The 19,685-nt window shown below is 39.0% G+C and overlaps 1 protein-coding gene across 4 annotated transcripts in view; it reads right to left on the bottom strand.

Annotated features, from left to right (window-relative positions):
• Positions 1–12,916: 12,916 nt before the first annotated feature.
• Positions 12,917–19,685, bottom strand: part of MYO5A (myosin VA) — a 187,268-nt gene continuing 180,499 nt past the window's right edge. For all 4 annotated transcript variants that reach the window (XM_079914136.1, XM_079914137.1, XM_079914138.1 and 1 more), the window contains one exon: positions 12,917–19,679. In XM_079914136.1, the coding sequence (XP_079770262.1) occupies positions 19,527–19,679 (153 nt within the window). In that variant the 3' untranslated portion in view covers positions 12,917–19,526. The remainder of the gene's footprint in view (positions 19,680–19,685) is intronic.

Here is a 19,685-nt window from a genome sequence, read left to right as displayed (position 1 = left end):
CATTAAATATATAAAAGTGGATATTCGTGAGGTTGAAGGAAGTGAGACTGGGTATAAAGAAAAAAGGGAAACCAAAAAGATGAAAAAGGGCTTGACATGGACCAACCACAATAGGTGCCAGAAAAAGAGAATTATGGTCAATTCAGTTTTGTACACTTATTTTTCAAAATAACATAAAAAAAGGAAAAGGCATAAAGTGGGTAGGGACAGCTGCGTGGTTCCTCAGAGTTAAGAAAGGAATCCAAATGTCTAACTACTTTTTTCTTTATTTTTAAATTTTTTAAATATATTTTTTTTGGCCATGCTGCATGGCTTGCAGAATTTTAGTTCCCTGACCAGGGACTGAACCTGGGCCATGGCGGTGAAAGCGCCAAGTCCTAACCACTGGACCACCAAGGATTTCCCTACTTTTTTCTTTAAATAGAAATTTTACTGAAGAATAAAATTATATACAGAAAGTGCACAAATAATAAATGTATAGCTCAATGTATTCTTATACACGGAAAACAGCAACACACTCAAGTAACCACCACCCAACCCAGACAGAACATTTTCAACATCCTCAAACCTTCAATGTCCCTTCTAGCCATTACCCCTCAAAGATAACCGAAGTTATGACTTCTATCACCACGAGTTAGTTTTACCTATTTTGGATGTTTTTATAAATGGAATCATGTTTGTAATTTTTTGCATTTGGTTTTTTACATGACATTTATCCATGCTGTTGCATGTAGCTGTCGTTTGCTATCTTTTGTCACGTACAGTATTCCACTGTATAAATAGTTTACAATTTATTTATTCATTCTCTTATTGATAAATATTTGGGTTCTTTTGGTTTGTGGTGATGAGGCTCTGGGCAAGCTGCCCCAGTATGTGCTGCTCTGGCGTGTGGATTATTTTGAGCTGAAAAGAAGCAGGGCCCAAAAGACTACGGAAGAACCTTTGAACTCCCACCCTTGCTGCCTGAAACAATTTAAGATAGAGGCCTGTCCCAGGAAGAAGCTATCACCATAGACAACTATAGTAAAGTATGAATTAGGTGTGGTAGGCAGGGAGGAACCTAGCAAGGTCTGTTTACTCAAAGTCCTCTCACTGCTCAGTTGCCTTTGGATGGGCCAGCAAATATTTATTTACCAAACATCAACTATTTTTATCTTCCTGAAATTACCTTACTTCCTTCTGAAGTCTCAGATACTCTCACCTCCTTCTTCTTAGTCCAGAATATATACACACCTCATCTTGCCTTGCTGTCTTTGGAATTCTTCATGCATATGTGGTTTCCCCATGCGCATGTAATAAGTTTGATTTTTTCCTGTTTATCAGCTTTATTTCATTTTAATTGCCAGCCCAAAGAACTAAAAGAAGAAAACCCCTCTCCCCAAAGTGGCTATTATGAATAATGCTGGTAGGAACCTTTTTTATATGGGTTTTTTTATATGGGCCTATGAACTTTTTATATGCACAGATCTATGCATTTCTGTTGGGTACATAAAAGGAATGGGATTGCTGGATCATAAGGTATGCAATGCTCAACTTTAGTAGATATTGAAAGAGTTTCCAAAACTCGTATCAATTTCTACCTCTATCAGCAGTATATGAAATTTTCATTTGCTTAATATCCTCAGCAACCTTGACATGTCAGCTTTTTAAATGTTTGCCTTTCTGATGAGTGTGTTGTGATATCTCATTGTGGTTTCACTTTGCATTTCCACGATGACACTTTGTTGACCATATTGGTATTCTCTTTTGTGAAATATCTGTTCGAGCCTTTAGGCCACTTCGATTGCTATTTAAACAGAAGTTCTATTTTCAGCCCCACATCACTTTGTGTTGCTGTCTCTGAGTTCTGTTCCCGAGTGTTTCAGACTTCTGCTCTGTGAACTAGGCTACTACTTCTGGACTCCCCACCTTTGCACCTTTAGGTTCAGCCTTCCTGTCATTTATGAAAATAAGCAACAATTGTCTGTTTTTCATCCTCCAAAATTTGTTGTCACTTCTCTTCCGTTCTCTTTCTCATATTGTGTTTATCATCATTTATGGGCATTTCAGGAGGAAAGGAAAGTCAATAAAAGCATTGAATCCACCATCTTTCTTTATATATTTTGGTCACAAATCCTTTATCAGATATATAATTTGCAAATATTTTGCCCCACTGTGTAGATTATCTTTCCATTTTCTTCATGGTGTCTTTTGCAGTACAAATTTTCAAATTTTGATGAAGCCGATTTATCTATTCTTTTTCTTTTATGGATCATGCTTTGGGTATTGTATCTAAGAAATCTTTGCCTAGCTTAAAGTCACAAAAATTTTCTTCTACAAGTTTCATACTTTCAGCTCTAACATTTAAGATTATGATCCATTTTGGGTGAATTTTTGTGTGTGCTATTGAGGTAAGGGTCTAAATTAATCTCTTTCTACATTTGGATATTGAATTGTTCTGGCATCACTTATTGTAAAGAATTGTATTGAATTGCCTTGACAGCCTTGTCAAAAATCAGTTGACCATTATTTCAGGATGTTCATTTCTGTTCCATAGATTTTATGTCAACACGTGCCAGTACCATCCGTGCCTGTCTTGATGACTGTAGCGTCAAAGCTTTGAAATTGGAAGGTGTAATTCCTCCAAATTTGTTTTCCTTTTTCAAAATTGTTTTGACTATTCTGAGTCCTTTGCATTTTCATGTAAATTTTATATAAATTTTAATTTCAGCTTGGGATTTCGTTAGGGACTGTGTTGAATCTGTATTTCAATTTGGGGAGAACTGCCATCTTGGTAGCACCGAGTATTCTAATTCATGGAATTCCTCTTATTCCTAGTTTATAAGATTTTTTAAAAAACATTGAATGGGATTTTGTTAAATGCTTTTTCTGCATCTATTGAGATGATCATGTGGGGTTTGTCCTCTATTCTATTAATATGGTGTATTATATTAATTGATTTTTGAATGTGAAATCAACTTTGCATTCCTGGGATAGACCCCACTTGATCATGGTATGTAATCCTGTTTATGTATTGCTGGATTTAGTGTGTAATGTTTTGGTTTTTTTTTTTTTTTTTTTTTTTTTTGCGGTACGCGGGCCTCTCAGTGTTGTGGCCTCTCCCGTTGCGAAGCACAGGCTCCGAATGTGCAGGCTCCTGACGCACAGGCTCAGCGGCCATGGCTCCTGACAGCGCAGGCTCAGCGGCCATGGCTCACAGGCCCAGCCGCTCCGCGGCATATGGGATCTTCCCGGACCAGGGCACGAACCCGTGTTCCCTGCATCGGCAGGCGGACTCTCAACCACTGCGCCACCAGGGAAGCCCAATATTTTGGTTTTCGCAATGTTTTTTACTCTATTTTCATGAGGAGTATTGGTCTGTAGTTTTCTTCTCTTGTGGTGTATTTTGTTTGCCTTTGCTGTCAGAGTTGGTTGGTGTTATTTCATCTGTAAATATTTGATAAGAGTTGCCAATAAAGCCATCTGGGCCTGGTCTTTTCTTTATAAGATTATTAATTACTCATTTAATTTTTTACTTATACATATATTCAGAGTTTTATATCTTTTTGAGTCAGTTTTCATAATTTGTATCTTTCTAGGAATTTGTCCATTTCATTTAAGTTGTTTATTTTGTTGGTGTGAAGTCATTCATGGTATTCTACTATAATTCTTTACATTTTGTTAGAGTCTCTGTAGCAGGGCCGGGACTAAAGTGAGGTGCCTAGGGGGAGGTTACTCATTCTCAGTTACTGAGCTTGTATTTGCCTGACCCTGCCTCTCTAAATTTTGCACCCTAGAAATGATGCTCAGAAATGTTGTTCCCTCTTTCATTCCTGATTTTGGTAATTTTTATCTTTTCTCTTTTTGTGTGGTTAATCTGGATAAAAGTTTGTCATTTTATTAATCTTTTCATCAGTTTCATTAATTTCATAAATTTTTCTCTTTTGTTTTCCATTTCATTGATCTCCACTATAACCTTTAGTATTTCCTTCTGCTTGCATTGGGTTTAGTTTGTTCTTTTCTTTTTCCCAGGCTCTTAGGATATAAGCTTAAATTATTGATTTCAGATATGTCTTCTTTTCTAATAAAGGCAATCAATTTCCTTCTATAACCTGCTTTGGCTACATCCCATAAACTTTGGTTTGTTGCATTTTTGTTTTTTCAACTCAGAATATTTACTAACTTCCTTTGTGATTTCTTCTTTGTTATTTAGAAGTGTCTTAGTTAATTTCCAAATACTTGCATATTTTTCACATTTCCTTCAGTTGTTTTCTAATTTGATTCTGTTGATTTCTAATTTGATTCCATTCTCCATGGTAGTCAGAGAACATACTTTATGTGATTTCAATATTGTTAAATGTACTAAGATTTGTTTCATTGTCTTGCATATAATTTATCCTGAAGAATGATCTGTGTGTGCTTGAAAAGAATATGGGTAAAATGTTCTATAAATGTCAGTTAGATCAAAGTGCTTGATATTATTTTCAAGTCTTCCATATTCTTGCTAATTTCCTGTCTAGTTCTGCTAATTTTTGAGAACAGGATATTGATGGCTCCAACTATTATTGCTGAGCTGTCAATTTCTCCTTTCAATTTTGTCACATTTACTTCATGTATCTCGGGGTTCTGTTAGGTGTCTACAGTTTTTTCTTTTTTTAAAAGAAGGGCTCAGGCAAGGCTTATTTCTTTCTCATATAGAAGGTGGACACAGGAGTCTGAGTTGGGGTGGTAATTTCAGTGCCAGGGACAAAGAAACTTCTGTTTTGTGCTTCCGCTATCCTTCAAACAAATGGTCCAAGATTGCTCCCCACATGTTGCATTTAAGTGAAACGGGCCTGGGAAGATCTGCTCCTTCTCAGGCCACTTGGTCGCATGACCACACCTAGTAGCAAAGGAGCCTAGGAAATGTAGGTTATGACTGAAAGAAGGGAGAATGGATATTAATCTCTGACTGCCCTTCTTTGGGAAACTCTGGGCAAGTTGGGGAGTGGACAGACACTGCAAGGGAATCATAGTGGAATGGGAACAGAAAAATAGCATTCACTAAGATCTGGATCTGGTGAAAGATAACTCACCAAGATCTGGGCCAAGTTCCCCATGCACTGAGCAGTGAGTCTCTAGATCTGCACGTGGCATCACTGGGCTCAGCCACTGTCCTTCATTTCTGCTTCTTATGTGCCTTTTTATCTCTTCCCACCACAAACTGCCTGCTTCTCTTAATTTACCCAGGGTACATTTATAACTGCTATAGCTTTGTGATGAATTGACTTTTTCATTATGAAATGTCCTTTTTTTCCTCTAGAATTTTGTATTTTTTTGTCTGAGTCTATTTTGTCTATTTTGTAGTATAGTTTGAAGTCAGGGAGGCTGATTCCTCCAGCTCCGTTCTTCTTTCTCAAGATTGCTTTGGCTATTCAGGATCTTTTGCGTTTCCATACAAACTGTGAAATTGTTTTTTCTAGTTCTGTGAAAAATGTCAGTGGTAGTTTGATAGGGATTGCATTGAATCTGTAGATTGCTTTGGGTAGTAGAGTCATTTTCACAATGTTGAGTCTTCCAATCCAAGAACATGGTATATCTCTCCATCTGTTTGTATCATCTTTAATTTCTTTCATCAGTGTCTTATAGTTTTCTGCATACAGGTCTTTTGCTTCCTTAGGTAGGTTTATTCCTAGATATTTTATTCTTCTTGTTGCAATGGTAAATGGGAGTGTTTTTTTAATTTCACTTTCAGATTTTTCATCATTAGTATATAGGAATGCAAGAGATTTCTGTGCATTAATTTTGTATCCTGCTACTGTAACAAATTCATTGATTAGCTCTAGTAGTTTTCTGGTAGCATCTTTAGGATTCTCTATGTATAGTATCATGTCATCTGCAAACAGTGACAGCTTTACTTCTTCTTTTCAGATTTGGATTCCTTTTATTTCTTTTTCTTCTCTGATTGCTGTGGCTAAAACTTCCAAAACTATGTTGAATAATAGTGGTGAGAGTGGGCAACCTTGTCTTGTTCCTGATCTTAGTGGAAATGGTTTCAGTTCTTCACCATTGAGGACGATGTTGGCTGTGGGTTTGTCATATATGGCCTTTACTATGTTGAGGAAAGTTCCCTCTATGCCTACTTTCTGCAGGGTGTTTATCATAAATGTGTGTTGAATTTTGTTGAAAGCTTTCTCTGCATCTATTGACATGATCATATGGTTTTTCTCCTTCAGTTTGTTAATATGGTGTATCACACTGATGGATTTGCATATATTGAAGAATCCTTGCATTCCTGGGATAAACCCCACTTGATAACGGTATGTGATCCTTTTAATGTGCTGTTGAATTCCACTTGCTAGTATTTTGTTGAGGATTTTTGCATCTATGTTCATCAGTCATATTGGCCTGTAGTTTTCTTTCTTTTTGACATCTTTGTCTAGTTTTGGTATCAGGATGATGGTGGCCTCGTAGAATGAGTTTGGGAGTGTTCCTCCCTCTGCTATATTTTGGAAGCGTTTGAGAAGGATAGATGTTAGCTCTTCTCTAAATGTTTGGTAGAATTCACCTGTGAAGCCATCTGGTCTTGGGCTTTTGTTTGTTGGAAGATTTTTAATCACAGTTTCAATTTCAGTGCTTGTGATTGGTCTGTTCACATTTTCTATTTCTTCCTGATTCAGTCTCAGAAGGTTGTGCATTTCTAAGAATTTGTCCATTTCTTCCAGGTTGTCCATTTTATTGGCATAGAGTTGCTTGTAGTAATCTCTTCATGATCCTTTGTATTTCTCCAGTGTTAATTGTTAGTTCTCCTTTTTCATTTCTAATTCTATTGATTTGAGTCTTCTCTCTTTTTTTCTGGATGAGTCTGGCTAATGGTTTATCAATTCTGTTTGTCTTCTCAAAGAACCAGCTTTTAGTTTTATTGATCTTTGCCATCATTTCCTTCATTTCTTTTTCATTTATTTCTGATCTGATCATTTATGATTTATGATTTATGATTTATGATTTATGATTTCTTTCCTTCTGCTAACTTTGGGGTTTTTTTGTTCTTCTTTTTCTAATTGCTTTAGGTATGATTTATGATTTATGATTTATCATTTATGATTTCTTTCCTTCTGCTAACTTTGGGGTTTTTTTGTTCTTCTTTTTCTAATTGCTTTAGGTATAAGGTTAGGTTGTTTATTTGAGATGTTTCTTATTTCTTAAGGTAGGATTGTATTGCTATAAACCACCCTCTTAGAACTGCTTTTGCTGCATCCCATAGGTTTTGGGTTGTCCTGTTTCCATTGTCATTTGTTTCTAGGTATTTTTTTATTTCCTCTTTGATTTCTTCAGTGATCTCTTGGTTATTAAGTAGTGTCTTGTTTAACCTCCATGTGCTTTTACTTTTTACAGATTTTTTCCTGTAATTGACATGTAGTCTCATAGCGTTGTGGTCGGAAAAGATACTTGATATGATTTCAATTTTCTTAAATTTACCAAGGTTTGATTTGTGACCCAAGATATGATCTATCCTGGAGAATGTTCCATGAGCACTTGAGAAAAATGTGTATTCTGTTGTTTTTGGATGGAATGTCCTATAAATATAAATTAAGTCCATCTTGTTTAATGCATCATTTAAAGCTTGTGTTTCCTTATTTATTTTCATTTTGGATGATCCGTCCATTGGTAAAAATGGGGTGTTAAAGTCCCCTACTATGTGTTAAAGTCCCTTACTATGATTGTGTTACTGTCAATTTCCCCTTTTACGGCTGTTAGTATTTGCCTTACGTATTGAGGTGCTCCTATGTTGGGTGCATAAATGTTTACAATTGTTACATCTTCTTCTTGGATTGATCCCTTGATCATTATGTAGTGTCCTTCTTTGTCTCTTGTAATACTCTTTGTTTTAAAGTCTATTTTGTCTGATATGAGAATTGCTACTCCAGCTTTCCTTTGATTTCCATTTGCATGGAATATCTTTTCCATCCCCTCACTTTCAGTCTATATGTGTCCCTAGGTCTGAAGTGGGTCTCTTGTAGACGGTATATATATGGGTCTTGTTTTTGTATCCATTCAGCCAGTCCATGTCTTTTGGTTGGAGCATTTAATCTATTTACATTAAAGGTAATTATTCATATGTATGTTTATATTACCATTTTCTTAATTGTTTTGGGTTTGTTATTGTAGGTCTCTTCCTTCTCTTGTGTTTCCTGCCCAGAGGAGTTCCTTTAGCATTTGTTGTAAAGCTGGTTTGGTGGTGCTGAATTCTCTTAGCTTTTGCTTGTCTGTAAAGGTTTTAATTTCTCCATCAAATCTGAATGAGATCCTTACTCATAGATCCTTGTAGAGTAATCTTGGTTGTAGGGTTTTCCCCTTCATCACTTTAAATATGTCCTGCCAGTCCCTTTTGGCATGCAGAGTTTCTGCTGAAAGATCAGCTGTTAACCTTATGGGGATCCCCTTGTGTGTTATTTGTTGTTTTTCCTTGCTGCTTTTAATATTTTTTCTGTGTATTTAATTTTTGATAGCTTGATTAATATGTGTCTTGGCGTGTTTCTCCTTGGATTTATCCTGTATGGGACTCTCTGTGCTTCCTGGTCTTGATTAACTATTTCCTTTCCCGTATTAGGGAAGTTTTCAACTATAATCTCTTCAAATATTTTCTCAGTCCCTTTCTTTTTCTCTTCTTCTTCTGGGACCCCTATAATTCGAATGTTGGTGTGTTCAATGTTTCCCCAGAGGTCTCTGAGACTGTCCTCAATTATTTTTACTCTTTTTTCTTTATTCTGCTCTGCAGTAGTTATTTCCACTCTTTTATCTTCAGGTCACTTATCCGTTCTTCTGCCTCAGTTACTCTGCTATTGATCCCTTCTAGAGAATTTTTAATTTCATTTATTGTGTTGTTCATCGCTGTTTGTTTGCTCTTTAGTTCTTCTAGGTCCTTGTTAAACGTTTCTTTTATTTTCTCCATTCTATTTCCAAGATTTTGGATCATCTTTACTATCATTATTCTGAATTCTTTTTCAGGTAGACTGCCTATTTCTTCATTTGTTAGGTCTGGTGGGCTTTTGCCTTGCTCCTTCATCTGCTGTGTGTTTCTCTGTCTTCTCATTTTGCTTATCTTACTGTGTTTGGGGTCTCCTTTTCGCAGGCTGCAGGTTCACAGTTTCCGTTGTTTTTGGTGTCTGTCCCCAGTGGCTAAGGTTGGTTCAGTGGGTTGTTTGGCTTCCTGGTGGAGGGGACCAGTGCCTGTGTTCTGGTGGATGAGGCTGGATCTTGTCTTTCTGGTGGGCAGGTCCACGTCTGGTGGTGTGTTTTGGGGTGTCTGTGACCTTATTATGATTTTAGGCAGCTTCTCTGCTAATGGATGGGGTTGTGTTCCTGTCTTGCTAGTTGTTTGGCATAGGAGTCCAGCACTGTAGCTTGCTGGTCTTTGAGTGGAGCTGGGTCTTGGTGTTGAGATGGAGATCTCTGGGAGATTTTCACCGTTTGATATTACATGGAGCTGGGAGGTCTCTTGTGGACCAACTTCCTGAACTTGGCTCTCTCACCTCAGAGGCACAGCCCTGACGCCTGGCTGGAGCACCAAGAGCCTGTCATCCACACGGCTCAGGATAAAAGGGAGAAAAAGAAAGAAAGAAACAAGAAGATAAAATAAAATAAAGTTATTAAAATAAAAAATAATTATTAAAAATTTTTTTTAAGTAATAAAAAAAAAAGAAAGAGAGCAACCAAACCGAAAAACAAATCCACCAATGATAACAAGTGCTAAAAACTATACTAGAAAAACCCAAAAAACAAAAGAACGGACAGACAGAACCCTAGGACAAATGGCAAAAGCAAAGCTATATAGACAAAATCACACACGGAAGCATACACATACACACTCACAAAAAGAGAAAAAGGGGGAAAAAATATATATCGTTGCTCCCAAAGTCCACCTCCACAATTTGGGATGATTTGTTGTCTATTCAGGTATTCCACAGATGCAGCGTACATCATGTTGACTGTAGAGATTTAACCTGCTGCTCCTGAGGCTGCTGGGAGAGATTTCCCTTTCTCTTTGTTCGCACAGCTCCTGGGGTTCAGCTTTGGATTGGCCCCACCTCTGCGTGTAGGTCGCCTGAGGGTATCTGTCCTTTCCTCAGACAGGACGGGGTTAAAGGAGCAGCTGATTCGGGGGCTCTGGCTCACTCGGGCCGGGGGGAGGGAGGGGTATGGAGTGCAGGGCGAGCCTGCGGTGGCAGAGGCCAGTGTCACGTTGCACCAGCCTGAGGCGCACTGTGTGTTCTCCTGGGGAAGTTGTCCCTGGATCACGGGACCCTGGCAGCGGCTGGCTGCACAGGCTCCCGGGGCGGGAGGTGTGGATAGTGACCTGTGCTCGCACACAGGCTTCTTGCTGGCTGCAGCAGCAGCCTTAGTGTCCCATGCCCGTCTCTGGGGTCTGCGCTGATAGCCGTGGCTTGCACCCATCTCTGGAGTTCCTTTAAGCAGCGCTCTTAATCTGCTCTCCTCGTGCACCAGGAAACAAAGAGGCAAGAAAAAGTCTCTTGCCTCTTCAGCAGCTTCAGACTTTTTCCCGGACTACCTCCCGGCCAGCCGTGGTGCACTAGCCCCCTTCAGTCTGTGTTCATGCAGCCAACCCCAGTCCTCTCCCTGGGATCCGATCTCCAAAGCCCGAGCCTCAGCTCCCAGCCCCCACCCGTCCCAACGGGTGAGCAGACAAGCCTCTCGAGCTGGTGAGTGGTGGTCGGCACTGATCCTCTGTGCGGGAATCTCTCTGCCTTGCCCTGTGCAGCCCTGTTGCTGCGCTCTCCTCCGTGGCTCCAAAGCTTCCCCCCTCTGCCACCTGTAGTCTCCGCCCGCGAAGGGCCTTCCCAATGTGTGGATACCTTTCCTTCTTCACAGCTCCCTCCCACTGGTGCAGGTCCCGTCCCTATTCTTTGTCTCTGTTTTTTCTTTTTTCTTTTGCCCTACCCAGGTACGTGAGGGAGTTTCTTGCCTTTTGGGAGGTCTGAGGTCTTCTGCCAGCATTCAGGAGGTGTTCTGTAGGAATTGTTCCACATGTAGATGTATTTCTGATGTATCTGTCAGGAGGAAGGTGATCTCTGTGTCTTACTCTTCCGCCATCTTGAAGCTCCCCCCTTCTGTCCATTTTTAAGTGGATTGTTTTTTCGATATTGAGTTATGTGAGCTGCTTGTATATTTTAGATATTAACCCCTTGTTGGTTATAGCATTTGCAAATATTTTGTCCCATTCCATAGGTGTCTTTTTGTTTTGATGATGGTTTCCTTTGCTGTGAAAAAGGTTTCAAGTCTGATTAGGCCCCATTTGTTTATTTTTGCTTTTATTTCTTTTGCCTTGGGAAACTGAGCTAAGAAAATTTTGCTATGATTTATGTCCAAGGATGTTTTGCCTATGTTCTCTTCTGGGAGTTTTATGGTGTCATGTCTTATATTTAGGTCTTTAAACCATTTGGAGTTTATTTTTGCATATGGTGTGAGAGAGTGTTCTAATTTCATTGATTTACATGTAGCTGTCCAGCTTTCCCAATACCACTTGTTGAAGAGGCTCTTTTCTCCATTGTATGTTCTTGCCCCCTTTTTTGTAGGTAGGTGTGTGGGTTTATTTCTGGGCCTTCTAGTCTGTTCCACTGAACTATATATCTGTTTTTGTGCCAGTGCCACACTGTTTTGATTACTGAAGCTTTGCAGTATTGTCTGAAGTCTGGGAGGGTTATGCTTCCAGCTTTGTTCTTTTTCCTCAGGATTGCTTTGGCAGTTCTGGGTCTTCGTGGTTCCATATAAACTTTAGGATTATTTGTCCTAGTTCTTTAAAAAATGTCATGAGTATTTTGATAGCGATTGTTATCTAAGTCTGTAGATTGCTCTGGATAGTATGGCCATTTTAACAATATTAATTCTTCCAACCCAAGAGCATGGGATATCTTTCCATTTCTTTGAATCATCTTCAATTTCCTTTATCAATGTTTTATAGTTTTCAGCATATGGGTCTTTCATCTCCTTGGTTTTTTTTTTTTAAATAAATTTATTTATTTACTTATTTTTGGCTGCATTGGGTCTTCGTTTCTGTGCACGGGCTTTCTCTAGTTATGGCGAGTAGGGGCTACTCTTTGTTGAAGTGCACGGGCTTCTCACTGCAGTGGCTCCTCTTTGCTGCAGAGCATGGGCCCTAGAGTGTGCGGGCTTCAGTAGTTGTAGCACTTGGGCTCAGTAGTTGTGGCTCACGGGCTCTAGAGCACAGGATCAGTAGTTGTGGCACACGGGCTTAGCTGCTCTGCAGCATGTGGGATCTTCCTGGACCAGGGCTTGAACCCATGTCCCATGCACTGGCAGGTGAATTCTTAACCACTGCACCACCAGGGAAGCCCCTGTCTTTGCTTTTTTGAGGGGAGAATTTGCTGAGCTCTTCAGTCTGCCATATTAGAGGTCACAAGTTTACTCAAAAATAGTTTTATTGAGATACAATTCTCATAGCATACACTTCACCCATTTAAAGTATATAACTCAGTGTTTTTTAATATATTCACAGATATGTTAAACTATCACCACAGTCAATTTTAAAACATTTTCATCATCTCAAAAAGAAACTCCTTGCTCTTTAGTTATTGCTCCCTATCCCCTCACTTCCTCTCTTCCTCCCAGCCCTGAGCAACTATCAATCTACTACATGTCATCTCTTTCCTTTTCTTAGTAAGCCTGGTTAGAGGTTTATCAATTTTATTGATCTTTAAAAAGAACCAGCTTTTGGTTTCACTGATTTTCTCTATTAATTTCCTGTCCTCAATTTCATTGATTTATGCTCTAATTTTTATTATTTCTTTTCTTCTGCTTACTTTGTATTTAATTTTCTCTTCTTTTCTTAGTTTCCTAAAGTGGAAACTTAGAAGATTGATTTTAGGTCTTTCTTGTTTTCTAATACATGCATTCAATGCTATAAATTTCTCTTTAAGTACCGCTTTCCCTGCATCCCAGAAATTTTAAGCTGTATATTCATTTATATTTACTTCAAAATATTTTAAAATTTCTCTAGCAATTTCTTCTTTGATACATGTGTTATTTAGAAGTGTGTTGTTTAATCTCCAAGTATTCTGGGATTTTCCAGCTATTTTTGTGTCACTGATTTCTAGTTTAATTCTATTCTTTTAAATTTTAAAGGTGTGTTTTATAGTCCCAAATGTGATCTACGTTGGTGTATGTGCTGTGGGTTTATTTATAAGACACTAACAAAAATCCTTTATATCCATATCTTTATTTGAACAATTTTCTATAATATCTAGGAGAATACAGCATTAGTGATGCACATTTACTAAGTACAACATTAGACAACTACAAATTTAGAGCATAAATGTCAATCTGATATTGTTTTGGTTTTCGTCTTAGCACTAGGTGATATCTGGTGAAAACCCATGTTTCAAAGGCTTTTGTTGATATGAGGTGTATTATTAACTTATTCTTTAAAATTCCATGTGAGATATGCTGGGGTAGGTTTAGTTTAAAAGTAGTATTGGTTGATAATGCGTTTCACTTCTCAGTATTTTTGCTTTGTTTTTTTTTTTTTTTTTTTTGGCGGTACGCGGGCCTCTCACTGTTGTGGCCTCTTCCGTTGTGGAGCACAGGCTCCGGACGCGCAGGCTCAGCGGCCATGGCTCACGGGCCCAGCCGCTCCACGGCATCTGGGATCTTCCCGGACCGGGGCACAAACCCGCGTCCCCTGCATTGGCAGGTGGACTCTCAACCACTGCACCACCAGGAAAGCCCTACTTTTGATTTTTAATGGATGACTATTTTACCTAAGAACTTTTCAAACATTAACTATATCATGTTTTTCTATGTAGATCAGAGTAGAATTTCTTTTCCAGATCCAACAAGGGAAAACATTTGAAAAACTGCAATGGGCAATGTTCAATGTCATTGTCGTTAAAAGGCATATCCATTTCACAGTAAGTTAACAATTAAAGTTAGTAATCAAAATACAATATATTAAATGTCATAAGCTCATTTCTGTGCAACACTGTTAGAGCAATTTAAATTTTCCAAGGACACATGAAAATCAACCTAACTCCAGTGTTCCACAAAAATACATAACTAGGAATCATAAATTATCACACACATACCCACATTTAAAGGAAAAATTCAGCATATGTTGGATAAAATTAAATGGCTCATGTAGAGAGCCTGAAATGTCGACCAAGTTTTTATAACATATAATGACAATATTTAAAACTACTGACTCTGAAAAATGCCATGAAAATGTACTGGCCTACCAAGCACTGAATTGCACATACCAGATTCAACTCAAAAAACATTTTTTCTTTCAAATATTTCAAGAAACATTACAATACTAAGGAAATGTTAGTCATTTTCAGACATCTTAATGAATCTAGTAACACCCATTAAATTGAGCTAATGAACATTTTAGCTAAACCAAATTATAAAATTAAAAAAAAATGTATAAAATGCATTTTGGCAGATATTTTACATAGTGCTTTTCAGTTCCTGATCTATTGAGAAATCTACTGTAACCTCAGGTTCACTTAATTTAGGGTAATACTGAATACAATGAATTAGAATTTATAGCACTCTTTCCTATTTTCACTCCATCTTTGATATGGGTAAAGGGTTCTCAAAATTTTTTTTAATGAATGTCCATGAAAGATTTTACAGTCATACCTTTTCGCTTTACTAAGCACAGGTCAGTTCAGTGGAAAACAAGCCATTTAAATATTACCAAGAATCTAACTTATCTCTATATTTCTTCCATATATTCATTTGCTTAAGTGTAACACAGAGCCCCCTAACCTCAGGAAACACTCTCTCAGACCACATTTCATTGGCTCTGAGATTGCTGCTGCCTCACAGTTCTAATACCTGTTTGGAAATGAGAGAAAAGAAAGGAAGGAGAAGTAACAGGAGGGGAGGGTCATGCAGAAAGGGAACGAAGGAAGAAAGGAGGCCACACCCACCCAAACCCTCACAACACCTTGAGAAACAGGGCAAGATATCCTTTCCAGGCAAGACATCCCCTTACAGAGGAGAAGTTCCAGAGAACTTAAGGCAGCTCTAGGAGGGAAGGGAGCAGGGGTTAAGGCGGCCCTCACAGCACAGCCTGAGAAGAAATCACAATGCACTTACCCATACACTGAGCTTCTCTAACACACATGCACACAGCACACCTCTTGGCTCCAAAGCCAACACTGGAAGCATGCACACACCGTCATGTTCAACTACACACTGACTTATGTATGGCCTGCCTGGGAGACAGCCCTCAGAAGGGACCCAGGGGCTTGGCCTGCAGCTGCAGGTTCTCTGCAGGCTGCACAGCTCACCTGGTGGCTCTGACAGTGACTCTGAGGTCTGTGTGTTGAGAGCGACCTTCCTCTTTCCTTTTGGGAGGCTCTCACCGCTTCTTGTCAGGCTGGGAGAGCTTGCTACTAATTAATGACCAAAACAGAGTACTGTACCCTCCAGGGGGGGCACTGATTCATTACAAAAGCCAAACCTAGTTATAGCAGGTAACTACAACAAAGAGGAAACCACGAGGCACCCCAACTGATTAGCACCAAGAACTTGGTACCCATCATTTCCTCACCTCCCATATGCCAGTTGCCAACTCTGATAAGGAAAAGAAGCACCTCTTGCTGGACTGGGGCACCCCACAGGTACCAGGAGGAACAGAATGGAACCTCAGGACTTTCTAAAGTCTCCTGCCCCGCATGTGCCCTCAGTGCCACTGCTGCATATGGGAAGACAGCACAGCTGGAGGGCTGAGTGACCTCAGGCAAGTCACTGCCCTTATCTCTCTCTCAAATTATCATCAGCTAAGGACTGTAGTAGCTGCCCTTCTACCTTCTAGGGCTGCTGTGAGGACACAATGAGGTAACAAAGGCTGAAGTGAAGCATAGCCAGACACGAGGTACTGTCTCTACATTACCTTTCACCAGGAGAACTGAAGGGCCACACATGACATTTTGCTTTCTGTTTTATTCTAAATAGTTGAAGATACTGAAGACTCCGTGTGTGTGTGTAAGAGACAGAGAGAGAGAGAGAGAGAGAGAGAGAGAGAGAATATAAGGACATCTCAGGATGGTGCCAGATGCCCTTTTACCTAGGGTTACCAGGGAAGTCATTTCTCACAACAATCACTATACTGAAATTCTAATAAAATATTTTCACGGCCTCCGCCACTGTTATTAAAAGATTTGATCTATATTATACATAATCACTTACTCATAAAGAGACAACTCTCAATTATCCATTAAAATGAAGGAAATAATAAAGTAAATGACACAAACTGGCCCGAATCCCCAAATCTCCTATCAGTTGGCTTTGGAATAAATATTGTTGTACTTTTGCAATTGATGAAAGAAGTGTCAGGTGCATTTTCACAACTTCCAAAGGAATAATGAAGCTACACTTCATGGAGTTTACCCCATACTCATCTTTCCCCTTCTTTATAGTTACTGTCAGGCAGAGCAAAGCCTTAACCTAAGAAAAGCTACAAGAAGGAAAACTGCTTCTAAGTTTTCAGCTTTGCTTTCCAAGGCGTGAGCTGAGTTTCTCTGTACAGTGAGTGGGGAGGAGACTATTGAGAAGGGGCTATTAAAACAATGAACTGTTGCTTTCTCAAATAATTCTTTCTTTGAATTCCTATTGTATGTCATAGAGGAATTATGAAAAAGCAAATTAGTGATAATGCTAAAGATCGTACTGCAGAGAAGTGAGAACAGCGAGAACTCATGCAAAGAGTGGCCTGAAGGGAAGCCCCCAGGCAGGCCAGTGGGGCAACTGAGGACTGCCTTCACCCACAGCCTTCAAAAGAGTCAGAGCAGGTGAGTGGACAGGCGATGGGACACAGGATGTGGCAGAAGGAAGGGACAGAGTGAGCAGATAAATGAGTGGGTGGATGGAGTGGAGGGCTGGTGCAGGTGTGTTTGAAGCTGGGTGAGAAAGTGTGGATGGACAAAGGGAAAGGTGAGAAGTCCTCAGAGGCCAAGGATACCCACAGTCAGCAGAATATTTCTGCATCCTCAAGAAAGTAGGACACAGAATGACTTACCAGGACTTGGGGTTCCCTGGTTGTAAGGTATTTCTGTTATGACTAAAGATCTTTAGACCACTAAGAGAAATTAATTCAGATCCGATTCTGGGGTTCTAGATAGGCCTTGGAGGAAGTTGGAGCCCTGAAATATCATAATCTTTGTGTGGCCATCCCTGAACAGGAGAGACTCTGGCCCAGGTGTGGAACAGAGGCTCCAGCACTTTGCAGCAGAAAGATGGAAGACAGGAGAGAAAGGCCCAGGCAAGACATGCTTCAGGATATGAGCTGTCTGCAGGAAAGATAAAGGGCTGCAGTGGCAGTGGAACCTAGAGCGTGATCCTGAAGATCTGACGAGACTCAGGGTGTGTACGGGACATGCTACACAGGACTGAGCTGGGAAAGGGCCTGGGAGGATTTCTAGGTCTGACGGGGAGAGCCTACAATCATGGTGGCATTTTTTGGAGCATCTCTCCCACCCAAGTCCCATCTATGTTCTTAAGACTCTGACAGATTCAGTACTAACCACGTGGTTTCAACAGTTCATTGAAAACCACACTGACAACCAGGGAAAATAGAGAAAATCGGATTGAGTTAGTATTTTTCTTGGTTTTGCAAATGAATAAATGTATCCAAACTGAATACAGCAGTGCACAATTCAATAAAAACTACCTAAACTCATGAACTTTGAAAAAGCATGTACATAAATCATGTACATTTAAGAAAGATTACAGCTACACAAACCTGGGATTTTACATTTTATTAATCCCTCAAAATTAACAGGCACCAAACACTAGTCTTTCCATTAGAGGGTAACCTTACTGAGTACCTGCATCTCATTTCTCTGTGGTTCAGGTACGACGAGGAGAGAACTTCAGATGTGGAAGGGACCTTAAGAACCAGCTGTCTAACACTCTCACTGAATAAATGAGGAATTTGAGGCCCAAATAAGTTAACAGACAGAATTTATCTTTTAATAGCAATATTTATCACTGATTTGAAAATGTTTTACTTGCATTTATAATATTGCACATATTTTAATAAGATGTCTTTTTTATAGATCTAATAGTTAATTTATATAAATCTATGATTGTAATCAGAACCAAAGTTTCTAAAGAAAGCTAAGAATTTGCTTTTGCACAACCTGAAACATTTATTGTATAAGATTTGTAGGAAAAATGGAGACTACGTTTAATTAGAATTTCAGAATGAAAACATATAGAATCTGGGTCTTATTAAACCAAATCCTCTGTAAAATTCAGCAATCTCCTTATACTTTTATATAGGTCAATGTATTTCTAATATGATGCTCTTTAAAGTATCTAGTGGCATTGAGAACATTTATAGAAGTTGCAAAGCCTAAAAAATGGAATCATAATTATTTATTATATACTTTCTTTTGCATAATTTATAAAATAATTAAGATTTCAAGACCTAAATCATGAATATTCTGACAATCCTCTCTAGATATTGACTGACATTAATTCTTAATAAATTAAGAAGAAAGAAAACCTGTCAAGGTTGAAAATATGCACTGCAGGAAGCAGATCTGATAACTAAAAATAGGTCACTTCACAGAACACTGTACCCTGATGTGATATGCGCCCAGGGAAAATCAATGAGCACATCAATGTAACACATCCTGAATAAAGGACATCAACATCAATAGCCACTTTGCCTAATCCTATCCCTAAATGTCAAACATTGTGTCATATTACTACATGACTTCCCAGTGTCTGCTACTTGTGCAGGTGAATCTGTAGCTATGTGCACATAATCCAGTTAAAACTGATCTGATTGAACTGTAAACAGAGTTGATAAAAGAGAAGCTTATTATTGTAGTGCCTAATATGAATATCGCTTACATTTTAAAGAACATAGTATGTAGCAGCAATTTAAAATGCTCAGTAAACTATGGTACAAACGGACTTCCATGCTCTATAGCAAACCAACATTCTCTTAGTATCTCTACATCATAGTGACACATAGAAGGGAGCTACTTGGCCAGTTACTTTACATATTTCCAGTTTATTTCTTTGTTCCAGTTGGACAGTAGCAACATAATTGATTCCTAAACTGGTATGATATGTACTCAGTGATGATTTTTCTTTCAATTCTTCTGGTTAGCACACAGGAGGTTCCTTATTGGTACCTTTCTAACAACAGCTCATATTCATATCTGGAATTTAGGTTTTTGATATCATTTAGATGCAGTGATAAGGATTTAAAATAAATGCTGGCAGCTGAAGACACATTTTTTTCCTTCCTTCCATCATTCACCTGCACGTCAACTGCAGATACCTAACTGATCAAGGATGAGTGTTGTTAAAAGGTAACACAGCACAAAGGAGCCTATCTTTCTTTCCAAGATGATGAAAAGTATTCTAGGGGGAGTTCCAGTCAATAACCCCTTGTTTGGGAGATAATAAGTACTATCTCTTTTAAAATGTGTTTTCAGTACCTCACTTGAAATAATGGGTTATTTCAGGCAAGTATTGTATTGTCAATATTTTCCTTGATATCACTTTCAGACCCGTGATATGAATCCCAGGCCCAGGCTGGCTGGAATCTGGATGGTTTCTAGTGCAAGGGAAGATGGGTTAAAAGGAAAGGTGACAGGAAAGATGTGTTTAGCATCCATGAGCAGCTGAGGAGAGTCTTTCCTGTCTCGTAAACGCATCTGAGA

This window comes from Stenella coeruleoalba, assembly GCF_951394435.1.
Source record: "Stenella coeruleoalba genome assembly, chromosome: 2".
NCBI lineage: Eukaryota > Metazoa > Chordata > Mammalia > Artiodactyla > Delphinidae > Stenella > Stenella coeruleoalba.
The sequence above is the reverse complement of the archived record's forward strand: the minus strand, read 5'-3'. Positions and strand labels throughout refer to the sequence as shown.